Raw genomic sequence first — 13,101 nt, forward strand, 5'->3', positions numbered from 1 at the left:
GCTGACAACCTTGCTAATCAACTCTTGGATTTTAATTGACCCGGTTCCGCTCATAAACAAAGAATAATATGTCGAATTTATTTATGTTAGATTTTACCGGGGCTACTCGTGTTCCAACTTTGCCAGTAGATTCTACATTCAAAATGGAACCAAAAAGTCCTAATTCACTATGGTCCGAATCTCAACTGTTTAGGAGTTATTTTACTTTTTTCTGATTTTTCAAGATTTCACAACCTTGCTTAAAGTAAAAATTTTTAACTCCAAACTAAAAGGTTTTGTACAAATCCATTGATACCATTGAAAACTGCGTTAATTTTTCCAATAAGATGTGATCAATACTAAACTTGTAAACCTTCGTTAAATAAGTGTTTTAGTAGCGAGAACTTTGAAATTTTTTTTCAAAGTTGAAAAACCTACTATGGTGATTCTAAATCACCATTTCCAAAAATAGAGGCCAGAAAAAGTACTCCTTTTAATTTTAAATTAATATTTAATATATTACATTTCAATTTAATATATAATTTCAATTAATTATTATTTTTAGTCCCGCTAGTGACCCTGGCTTTTTCACCTCAACCAAGATCTTACATAAAAAGAATAATTAATTTAAATAAGTAATTTGGTCAATTAGACCACTAAACATAAACGGATTAATATTTAATATTTACTACATTAAATTGATCATTTTTAATTATCTTTTTAGTGGTTTAATTGATTGTTTAATTATTTTTTCAAATATGACGATATTGATGAAGGAAAGGAAAAAACGTGGTTGCCGGATTGGTGGAAAGGTTAAAAAAATACCTTAAGGGAATTTTGAATGAATTTGTTAAACTTTTTTTAAAATTTAGGTTCGAAACAGAAATAGGGATGGTTAAGGAAATAATTTTTTTTTCACAATTTTTCAATTTTTTTTCCACCTTATCAATCCGTCAACCACGGTTTTTTCCTTTCCCTTAGCAATATTTTCATATTTGAAAAAAGTAAATAAAAAATCAATTACACCACTAAAAAGATAATTAAAAATGATTAATTTAATATAGTAAATATTGTATGTTAATCCGTTTATGTTTAGTGATCTAATTGACCAAATTACTTCTTTCAATTAATTATTCTTTTTAAGTAAATTCAATATCTTCATCTTTGAAAAAACTAATTAAAAATCAATTACACCACTATAAAAGATAATTAAAAATGATTAATTTAATATAGTAAATATTGTATGTTAATCCGTTTATGTTTAGTGGTCTAATTGACCAAATTACTTATTTCAATTAATTATTCTTTTTATGTAAGGTCAATATCTTCATCTTTGAAAAATCTAATTAAAAATCAATTACACCACTATAAAAGATAATTAAAAATGATTAATTTAATATAGTAAATATTGTATGTTAATCCGTTTATGTTTCGTGATCTAATGGACCAAATTACTTATTTCAATTAATTATTCTTTTTGTCTTGGTTGTGATGAAAAATTCAGGGTCACGAGCGGGACTAAAAAGAATAATTAATTGAAATTATATATTAAATTGAAATGTAATATATTAAATTTAAATGGTGTACTTTTTATGAAATTTGCTGGCCTCTAGTTTTGGAAATAGTTGTTAAAGTATCACCGTAGTAAGTTTTGCAACTTTGAAAAAAAAAAATATTTTTCCAAGTTCTGGCTACTAAAACGCTTATTTCCCGAAAGTTCATAAGTTTAGTATTTATCACAAATTATTGGAAATTTAACGTAGTTTTCAATGGTATCAGCGGATTTGTCCAAAACTTTTAGTTTTGGAGTTATTGCTTATTTGAAGCAAGATCATGAAATCTTAAGAAAATCAGAAAAAAAGGGGAACTCCTAAACTGTCTAGATTTGGACAATCTATCAGTAGAATCTACTGGCAAAGTTTGTAACACGAGTAGCCGAACACCCTGTAAAAAAATCCCTTTGATAAAAAAGCATTGCCTTATCGTTTTATTAATTGGATAAAAAATAGATGAGGCATTGTTGGAGTCATTATCGATAGCATAGATGACGGAAAGGAATCGATATTATCATCTATGTCATTTATTGTTTAGATAAATTCAAAAAGCTTTTAGTTCCATTTCCGGTAGGAAATAAAGTTGTCCTCGTGAGACGGTTAAAACCCCTGGGCTTTTTTCAGATGGAGTTGCACGTTTTAAGTAGTTGTTAAAAACCTTCTTGCGAGATCCTCGAGGGGTGGACAAATTAGCATTTAACGTCCGAAGAAAACCTGCGGAATACAAATTAAGTGGCCAAGGGTTGGTGGGAGGGGGTGAAAAAGCCAAGAATTGAACTGTTAATTACGAGATTTAATTAAAATTTACACTGGGTCGGAATTGAGCTTTGGAAGAGTAAAGAAAACGTAAGAGAAAAAGCTTGTCGCATAATTAAAACAAAACTTTCGACCGCTTAAGCTGTTTCGAATGTCGAATTTTACAAGAAACCTCCGCCTTTTTTCCCCTCTTTGCTATTCCTTCCTGAGTGAAATGCCGTGGCTTTTCACGCCCTCGCGGAACCGGGATTCGCAGGACGACAAATGGGGGTTGGCGAGCAATTTGCGCCCTCCACCACCCTAACCAAGGATTGCTAAACGGGCCGCGGGGATATGATTTGCTTCCAATTCCTAAAAGGGAAGAACGAATTCCACACGGCAAGCAATCAGGGAGTGGAACGCTTCACGACTCTCTGATCTGATCAGTGGTGATCATTATTGATCCGTCTGTGCTCGCTATTTATTTAAAAACAAAAAAAATTGAAAAAGTTATTCATTTTATTTATTTTTAAAGTTAATGTATAACCTATAACGGCTACAAGAAGGGCCAAGGATCGATTTTTTTCATAGCTCTGGAAGTGTCAGCTGCATTTAAAAATATACGGTAATTTTTCAACCTCTAAGCATCGACTAATGACGTCAAAGTGTGCTTGGCTTATAGTGGGGACCACTTACTTAATTAAATGTATCTTATTGGTCTACCGTACAATGACGTCAAAGTGGGCGAGGCTTAGAGTAGTTGCCAATTAATTAAATGTATCTTATTGGTCTACCGTACAATGACATCAAAGTGGGCGTGGCTTAGAGTAGTTGCCAATTAATTAAATGTATCTTATTGGTCTACCGTACAATGACATCAAAGTGGGAGTGGCTAAGTGCGTTTATCAAATAATTAAACGTATACTGTCCTGTCGGCTGTCATCATATATGAGATATCGTGCACATGATATCATAAGTGATCATTATCGATCCGCCAATTCTCGCTGTTTGTTTAAAACATTAGGTTTTTGATTTTATAGCCACGATAAATTCTCAAAACCCATTTTGCAAAAGGATAGCTTGTATTTTCAAAGCTCCGGAAGTGTTAGCTTCATTTAAAAATATACTGTAATTTTTCAACTTGTAAGTATCGACTAAGGACGTCAAAGTGAGCGTGGGTTAGAGTAGTGACCAATTAATAAAATGTGTCTTATTGGTCTACCTTCTAATGACGTCAAAGTGGGCGTTGCTAAGTGTGTTTATCAATAAATTAAACGAGTACTGTCCTGTCGGTTGTCTTAACGTTAACTTATTTGATCATATATGAGATATCCTATACATAAATGTCATTATTATCCATCAATTCTTGCAGTTTGTTTAAAACATTAGGTTTTTGTGTTCATAACCACGAGAAATTCTTGTACCCATTTTGCAAAAGGGCCGAGGATAGCTTCTATTTTCAAAGCACCGGAAGTGTAATTTGCATTTAATCCGTTGCTGTGTCCGTTTCATTTCTCAACCCCTCGTGATTTGTTTCCGATGCCTTTTCGGGAAGGGGAGAGGTCGGAAAAATGGACCTCCTGAAATTACCCACAGGGTGGAAATTAATAATCCCCCCATCACCATCATTGCTGAAAAAACAGAATATCGCCGGGAATCATTAAGTAGGAGCATCTGTTCCTTCCAATTGAGTAACCCCTTTAAACCATTTTTACAACCATTCCTTAAAGATATTCCTATAAAATGCTTGTTTGTCGCCACGGATGGTTGAACGGTACGGTATGCGAGTTATCATGTGGTCTGCCTCTCGTAATGACGCTGTAAACATGGACGTGCCAAACTGGGCTCTGTGGTCTATCGTTTAATGTCGTCAATATAGGCATAGCTAATCATAGAGTGTTTAAATGTGGAGACCTACTAAGAAAACCTGAGCTTATCAATATGCGCGTAGTTAGGTTTATTATTTTGGGTTTAATGACGTTAATTTTGACGATAGTAATCTGACTAGTAACTAATAGAGATTCGCGGCCAATCTCATTGGTTATTTGTTCAATGATCTCAAAGTTAGCATGGTTATACTTATTTGTCTATTGACGTCAAAGGGGGCTTGGATAAACTAGATTGTCTAGTGACGTCAAAGTGGGCGTGGTTAAACTAGTTTGCCCAGTGACGTTAAAATAGGCGTGGCTTAATTTGTTGTCGAAGGGCCCAATGGTGTCAACGCGGACTGGATGTTTTAATGGACAATGGCGTCATATTGGGCTTGTCGCATTACCACTTTGTTCTACAACCCCCCCCACCAAAATGTTTAGAAACCGCGCCCATTGTCGAAATTTTTTAATACCTTTATGACGTGTTTAAGTGACGTTAGGTGATAGTTCGTTCACTATGTTTTAGGTTTGTCGTACCTGATGTTACTAAAAGGTAACTACGATCCCGTTATGGTTTATGTACTTCCTTTCGTTCCCCATTATGCTTCTACCCCCTATGTGGGCGGTCTCATTATCGTTTTATGGTGATCGGAAGTGATTGATTTTGGCACGAGAAGAAAGAGCTGCTCGAAGCCCGGACGATTCGACACCGCCCGGACCCTCGTGGGGAGAAACAAGCCTTATAACAGCCGGCAGTAAAAATTCCTCGAGCACTCTGACGGCTTCATAATGCTTTTACGAGGCCGTTCCGGGTTTTATTAAAAACGGTGGGCGGGGTGCAAGGGGCGAGGGGTCGCCCCGAGAAATAATTTAGTCTCGGTTCCTTTCAAAAAACAATTTATTCTTCTTCCTGGCCCAGGAATAGGTTATCCGACTCGGTGAGCTCCTCGAAATCGTTGGGGTCAATGTCGTCGATGTACTCGAAAGGCGTGTTGTTGAGCAGAGTGGCGATGTAGACGACCACTTTCAGCTTGTAGGACATCAAAGGAAGGTTGAGACGGATGTAGTGAGTCAGTTCGATCAGCAAATCCATCTGAGACGCGAAAACGATCCGATACCTAAAGCCTTCTCCTACAAAGCGGTCTACTTTGTTTTTTATAAATTTTGATCACTAATAATTTATTTATTATTTTAACACATGCTTTGACCACTTCTTGTGACGGGATTTTTTTCTAGTAGAAGAAAACTATCATCTGTCATGTTCTGTTTTAAAGGAGTTCATGAGAAACTCAAACAACTGCCTAAACGTCACAATTCGTGAATTCATCCAATCCATTTCTGAGACACGCGCGAATTAACGTTTGTTGTTCATTAACGGTCAATGTAGGCCGGCGTTAACTAGTTTTATCAGTTAGCTAATGACTTCAAATTGGTGGATTTGTCTACTCCATAATGACGTCAAAGTGAGGGCTAATTTGTCTAAATAAGTCAAAGTGGCTAAACTTGGTTGTATATTACGTCACAGTAGGCATGACCTAAGCTGGTTATTCAGTTGGCTGATGACGTCAAAGAAGGCTGATTTGTCTAAATAAGTCAAACTGGCTAAACTTGGTTGTATATTATGTCACGGTAGTCGTGATCTAAGCTAGTTATTCAGTTAGTTAATGACGTCAAAGAGGGCTAATTTGTCTAAATAAGTCAAAGTGGCTAAACTTGGTTGTATATTACGTCATAGTAGGCGTGACCTAAGCTGGTTATTCAGTTTGTTCATGACGTCGAAGAGGGCTGATTTGTCCACATTGCAATGACGTAAATGTGGGCGTGGCTGAGATGATTGAAACTGGATCGGGTTAACGGCTTAAAATCAACTAAATCCTTCGGCTATATTCAGCGCGAATGATTATTTAAAGATGGGGGGGGGTCACTTAAAATAGTACAATCTACACTCAGAGGCAAGAAAGGGGCTACCCATAATATTTTTAAATATCTCTTAGGCAATTCTCCTTGTTTGTATATTACGTCACAGTAGGCGTGATATAAGCTGTTTATACAGTTCGCCCATGACGTCAAAGAGGGCTGATATTTTGTCTAAATAAGTGAAAGTGGTTCAACTTGTTTGTATATTACGTCACAGTAGGCGTGACCTAAGCTGGTTATTCAGTTGGTTCATGACGTCAAAGTGGGCGTGGCTAAGATGATTGAAATGACATCTGTTATTAGTCGCGTGCATGATGATGTCATTGGACAATCGATCTACCTACATGGCAAATCCATCTTAATGTTGCTCAAGCCAATCTGCAATGTGCATAAAGCTATTTTTTATTTTCCTTTTCAACATCATGATCCGCTTTATATTCATATGTTTTCATGTTTGATCTTTTCATAGTGTGGGGGGTTGTGCCCGATGCACACGTGTCAAACGTAAGAATGAATCGTCAAATTTCCCCAGGGAAGGCCAGGCGGCCGTTTCTTATCAGAAATAACCGATGGTTTAATATAACCCAAGGGGGGAGGGATGCATCAGACGGTCCTGGTCGCGTGACGCGATGGGTCCGCCGGTCACGCGAAGGTCAAAGGGCCGATAGTTGCTCAGGAAAATGGGAAGCCCACGGGGGTTGCACAGATAATCCGGGATAACGGGCGTGCTAACAGGCAAAACACCCCTCGACCTTTCATAAAAGAAGTTTAAGAAAGAAAAAGTCGGAAGATTTGTTTAAAAAAAGGCGAGTTGGGCTAGATCAAAGATTATCAATCGCCCTTGACTTTCAAGGTTTGTTGAAACGCTCCTCCTGTCTGCCTCCGTCCCTTGGGGAATGGAGGAAACGGGATGAATGCAGTTGCAGATTTAAAGAGAGCCCTAATTCGCAAGAAAGGGGGTGACCCTCAGCCTAATTAATCGGAACGATTAATAATCCGCCCAAGAAACACCCCGGGGATTCTAATAACGGCCTCGTAAAATATTTGCCATTCGGACTGGTTGAAAAATGGGCTGCGGAGAAAGGCTGAGGAACTGCAACGCTTCGGACTGTTAAAAGGTCGAGTTTTTTCTTCCGTTTTTTCTGGCATGGACAATTCATCAACTGGATCGGATAAACGGCTTAAAATCAACTAAATCCTTCGGGCAACTTCAGCGCAGATTATTATTTAAATGGGGTCAGTTAAAATAGTGCGATATACAATCAGAGGCAAAAAAAGTGGCCACCTTAATATTTTTAAATATCTCTCATTCAATCCTCCATTGATTATCTTACATCAATATTTGGCGAGTTTTAAAGGATTAGAGGTAAATAAAACAGATAAAATCTCCCTCTTGTGTTTACAATTGGATTTTGTGTATAAATCTTTGAATATTCTTCTTTGTTGGTTTTTCTGTAGAACTTCTTTCTAACATTACGGTGGTTTGATTTTTTTTTAAGTTGTACCATTTTTAAGTATAAAATCTGTTTGAGTTATGCTTTTAAGTGATTTAGTGATTAGGCTAGAATCGTAGCATTTGGAAGAAGGCTTACTAACTTATAGCAGCTTATTAATTAAATATTAACATTCCCAGAACAACTGTCCGAAGGGTCTTCCATCGTTACCGAGATCCGGGATGAGCATGGGTAGAAAAACATCGATGGTGGTACATCGAGTCTACACATCGATGGTCACCATCGATTAAACATTGGAGCGTAACCATCGCTGGTGGTACAACCATCGACTACAGTCTATACATCGATTGTCACTATCGATTAAACATCGGAACCTCAATATCGATGGTGGTACAAAGATCGACTCTACAGTTTATGCATCGATGGTCCTTGCTTTTTTTTCCGTCTGGTCCATTTATAGTTATATATAGATCTCTAGGTTCCTTTTGGATAATAGACGTCGATTTTTAAAGTATTTTGTGCCGGTGAATTATATTCATAATGCCTCCCTCTTTTTTCTTCGTCCAGCATTACTTTGGAAAACATCCATAATCGACCCAATTTCTGTCCCATGTTTTAAATTAAAAAAAAAAAAAAAATAAAAAAAAACTAGGTAAAGATTTAATATATACGTAACCAAAATCAGCCATTTCTTTAATTTAAATTAATTTATCCAAATTTTACAACGAAACACTACCACATCTTCTCCGAGACAGAATTAACTAAAAGTAGCTTTAACCAGCCAACTAAGGCAACAAATTGAACACTCCTAACCTATTCACATACGTGGTCAAACAACGGACGGAGTAACATCGATGTTGAAAACATCAAATAACGGTTGCCTACCATCGATGCTCATCCCTTGGAGGTTATACTCAAGAAGGCATGAACCTGGTCGCCATGACGCCATCGTATCACATCTCGAGGGGATTTCTCAACCCTGTTTTTTACAAATAAATCAACAGTCCCTTGCTTCGAAAGCAATTGTCAGAATTAACAATCGAGGGGGCAGAGCGAATAGCATGAATATGTAGCCTCCTCCTCGCCTCCGCCCATGATGGATTAGCATATATACTATGAGAGGGCTCGACCAAATCACAATACGTCCCCACTCGTTACCTACACTCTTAGCTCCCACCCCTTTATGCTAACACCCCAATTCATCCCTCCGAAAAGAATGAACCATTGTACACCCTTATTGTATTTATCCAAGCAAGTGTTAACACTGTTTTGCTTTGTTTTTTTGTTTCAGACAAGCTCAAAAGAAGCGGGACTATCGGTGAGTTGCTCTTACATTTGAACCCCCCCCCCATTTCCTTCCTTTTTGTGTATTTTTATATAGAAGATTGCCTGGAATATTAGACGAAAGTTAAAATTACGATAGTAGGACGGTTCTAGAGTATTTTGATTCACTGTTGCCGGAGGGCGTGCTTGTACCAGGCGTTTCTTGCTACATCGAGTGTTTTATGATTGATTTTCAACGAAGAGCTCCGTTCAACCCGAGAGCCGCTCGTTAAAAGGCCGAAGGACGGATGGCTGGCAATCCTTCACGACTTGATTTGGAACGATTAGCTAGCGGATTAATTAAATCCGAAACTGGATACGTGATTAACTCCACCCGTAACTTGTTGGGGGTTGGGCGGCTGGTTATCCCTGATGAAAGTTCACCCCCTGTGCCTCTGTACATTGAACGCATATGACTCTTTATAACACTGTCTGGATTGTTGTGAAAAATCAGATTGGAGATTTCACACGTCAGACAGGCCGTGGCTATGCTTGCTTGTCAGTTATAGTATTATACTCCTACTCTCCCTCTAATAATCTCTTTTCTAACATTAATTCTTATTCTAATTATCAGGATACCAAATCTATACCTTTCTTTGAAAGATTTTTTTGCTCCTACAGGTTATGCAGTTTTCAGTGCTCCCAATCCAAAAAGAAACCAAATCGATTTTCCCCCTGCCTTTTACCCAACCCTATTCCACTATCACTGGCGAAATATAATAAATCCACCACTCTTGACAACATATACAAACAGGAGTTTCAAAAAAGCACAAACGACTGCCCTCACTAAATCCCCTAGAAAGCAACTAAAGAACCGAAATGATAGCCATAAATAAATCCATCAACATTATCCTTCCATCTTATAACCTTATTTGCTCTGACTCCATGGCTGCAAACATCACCCTTTCAGCAAAACCCTATGATACAACTCATTTGAGACGTCTTGAGTAGCAACGGGAACGAGAATTTTTCTCTGGATTCCTGATCAGTCGGGTATCCCTGGTAATGAGAGAGCAAGGAGGCAGTTGGAGATGGAAACATTGTTGTGAACGTGAGCAAGGATGACCTCATTGCGGCCTTTAGGGACAAAATATATTTACAATGGCAAAAAACCTAGGATTCAGTTACGAACAATAAGCTTCGTCAAATCAAGTCAACCACAAAGGCATGTTCTTCATCGTTTAGGTTGAAGAGAAGGAAGGAGGTTGGATTGAGGTTGAGAATAGGACATTGCCGGACCACCAAGGCCACTTAATGGCCCGTGACCCTCTGCATGTATGCGGTGTACGCAATGGAATAATAACAACAAAACATATTTTTCTATCCTGGAGCATATATCATACTTAAGAAAATTTTATTCTCTCCCGTAAACGCTGTATGAAATGTTAGAAGACAATCAAGAAAAATTGCCAAATTATTCAGCTTTTTAATAGGAGCCAATTTAGTAAATAAAATAATTGGAGCGTCGGCCCGGCTGGATTGGAGCCCTTGGTGGTTCCTGTCTCTTATGTCCATCATCCACTTTCGTTCAATGTTCTCTATGCCTAGTTTTGTGTTGACAGTATATCAATTATCCTTTTTTTTAATTATTTGGTATCATACAGGAGGGCATAACGGGACGCGGTTGGCTGTCGCGGACGAAGGGTCAAACCGCTTTACAATACATTGTTCATGCTGTAGTAATCCATTAAAAACCCATGGGCTCTGCTGAGATTCGAACCCAGAACCGCTAGCGCTCTTCAACAAAATAGAAATGTTGTTGGTATATATTATCTATATTGTCAATATTGTATGTGCGATATCATTGTAAACAAAAATTTTGTTCGAAATATTGATATTTTTATTTTTTGTGTGCCTTTCTACCCCGTGAGATCTTTGGGGAAATTGAAGTTGACTGGCAGTTTCTCGGACTTGTTCGTAATTTTTAAAAAGGAATGGCCATGGTGAGCTTTTCCAGGCTTAGCTATTATTCCGTTGTGCTTAGACCGAGGGAGAGGCGAAAAGCTTCTTGGAGGGGCGAAGTTGAGGAAAGTTTGCATATCGAGGCGAAAATCCCTTATCGGCCCTGAGAATAAGCGTTGTCACACCCGAGTTGTCACCGATGTGATGCTGGGTTAAATTATCTTTATATTATTCGTCCGACTTCCTGCTCGCTTGGCGCTTAACCGAGCGGACGGAAGGATAGGGGAAGAAGGTCTGCCTGAAGGGATGAAGGGACTTGATACGAATCACCACAATCGGACCTTTTTTTTCTTTTCTCCCTTCCTCTTTCCTTTTATCCGTCCGCCCACGCCGCCCGAAGAGGGCCAACTTTATTAATTAAATTCAGATTTCGTTACAGATTGCCGAGCCGTGTGCGCCGGTTGGGACGGCCTCGAGAGGGAGACGGTGAAGAGGCAGCTGTCCGTCTCCTCGGACTCGAAACTCCTCGACGAGGACATCAACGAGGAGACCCGGGTCATACTGAGGCCGAAGAAACCCCCCCGGCCCAAGTCGGAAGTCTTCCTCTGCAATAAGGACCAGCAGCAGAGCAGGAGGAGGACAAAGAGGTTCTCCGCCTTCGGGGTGAGTGGAATAACGTGGTTATGCCACGGGGGTAAATATTTACCACCCAAATACGTATTGAGTGACAGGGGGAAGGGGTCAAATGATATATGCCATAGTAGACTTCAAGGATTAGATAGGATGGTTGGACAAGGTCGTCAAATTAGGACATGGCTTGCTTACCCATCTCCTTTCATCCCCAACCATGTCCATTGACTATGCGTCCGACATATCGGTTATTTATCCACAATGCAGCCACTTTCGATAATTTTCCACATTTTTTACGGTTTAACCTTCATGATGAAGTTTTCTCTAAATATTGTAAAAGTCGTGTACCGGCTAAGTTAAACGGAAAACTGCAAATGTCATTAGCGTCGGGTCGAATTAATCCAAGTTCGAATCAAAGTGTGTTTAACTGGCGGAGGCGGTGGCGGAAGGCGGAAGAGGCCCCTCGAGAACTCTTCCTTCGAGGAGCGGAATCGTCATTAGTGACTTGGAGTGCCATCGACTTAAATTGTTGCTTTGCCCCACTCGGCGGCCCTCGAGAACAAGTCGAACCGTGAAGAAGAAACAACCCTTTGGAATTGTGGAGGGAACATTGCAGATTATCCGTGCCGTTAGTCTCGTAATGGGCAAATAACGTCAAAATGGGCGTGGCTTAAAAGTTTCCTTGGCTAAGTTATTCAATCATCGAATAACGTCAAAATGGCCCCCCATAAACAGATTGGGTGTGTTCGAACTGATATCTAATGTCGTCTAAGTCAAGCTCAATTATACACTCAAAGTTGGCTGAGCTATTAGTGATTAATAACACACAATGACGATTAAATTGCTTGTATGTACGTTAAAACGTACATCCTAGGTTAGTTTTTCAAAAACCTATGTGGACGTGGTTAAGCAGGTTGGTAAAAGACGTCGAAATAGGCATGGTTTGCCTAGTTGTTCAAGTGGCATTACTAGGTAGTGTTTCAATGACGTAAAATTAGTCGTGACTCACTTGTTTGCCCAATGACATCAAAGTGAGCGTGGTTTATCTAAGTGGTTAATTGTTCAATGAAGTCCAAGTGGAAGTTACTAGGTTAGTAGTTAAATGACGTCAAAGTAGGCGTGGCTCTATTGTCGCCCAATAGCGTCAAGTAGGCGTGGTTCAATGGTATGTATGGTCCAATAATGTCAAAGTGGTCACTTGGTTAGTTGTTAAATGATGTCAAAGGAGGTGTTGCTTACTTGTATATTCAATACGTCAAAGTATGTTTGGTTTACCTAAGTGCTTAATTGTTCAATGACGTCCAAGAGGAAGTCAGTAGATTAGCTGTTAATTGACATCAATGGATGCTTGCCCACTTTTATGATCAATAGTGTCGAACTATGCATGGTTTACCTACGTGCTTAATTGTTCAATGACGTCCAAGTAGCAGTCACTAGATTAGTTGTGAAAGACATCAAAGTAGGCGTGGCTCAATGGTATCTCCAATAGCGTCTAAGTGGGAGCCACTAGGTTAGTTGTTAAATGACATCAAAGGAGGCGTTGCTCACTTTTATGATTAATAGCGTCAAAGTATGCATGGTTTGCCTAAGTGCTTAATTGTTCAATGGCGTCCAAGTGGAAGTCAGTAGATTAGTTGTTAAATGGCATCGATGGAGGCATTGCCCACTTTTATGATCAATAGTGTCGAACTATGCATGGTTTACCTACGTGCTTAATTGTTCAATGACGTCCAAGTA

General features: G+C 38.9%; 1 protein-coding gene across 5 annotated transcripts in view; it reads left to right on the forward strand.

Annotated features, from left to right (window-relative positions):
* The window catches only part of LOC106663152 (cyclin-dependent kinase 14), a 134,311-nt gene that overhangs the window by 118,668 nt on the left and 2,542 nt on the right, over positions 1-13,101 (forward strand). For 3 of the 5 annotated variants that reach the window (XM_014387754.2, XM_014387757.2, XM_024225769.1), the window contains 2 exons: positions 8,801-8,827; positions 11,162-11,397. In XM_014387754.2, the coding sequence (XP_014243240.1) occupies positions 8,801-8,827; positions 11,162-11,397 (263 nt within the window). The remainder of the gene's footprint in view (positions 1-8,800; positions 8,828-11,161; positions 11,398-13,101) is intronic. The other 2 variants (XM_024225770.1, XM_024225771.1) reach the window with 2 other exon arrangements.

This window comes from Cimex lectularius, unplaced genomic scaffold (assembly GCF_000648675.2).
Source record: "Cimex lectularius strain Harlan isolate CLEC.00 unplaced genomic scaffold, Clec_2.1 scaffold131, whole genome shotgun sequence".
In the NCBI taxonomy this organism is placed as follows: Eukaryota; Metazoa; Arthropoda; class Insecta; order Hemiptera; family Cimicidae; genus Cimex; species Cimex lectularius.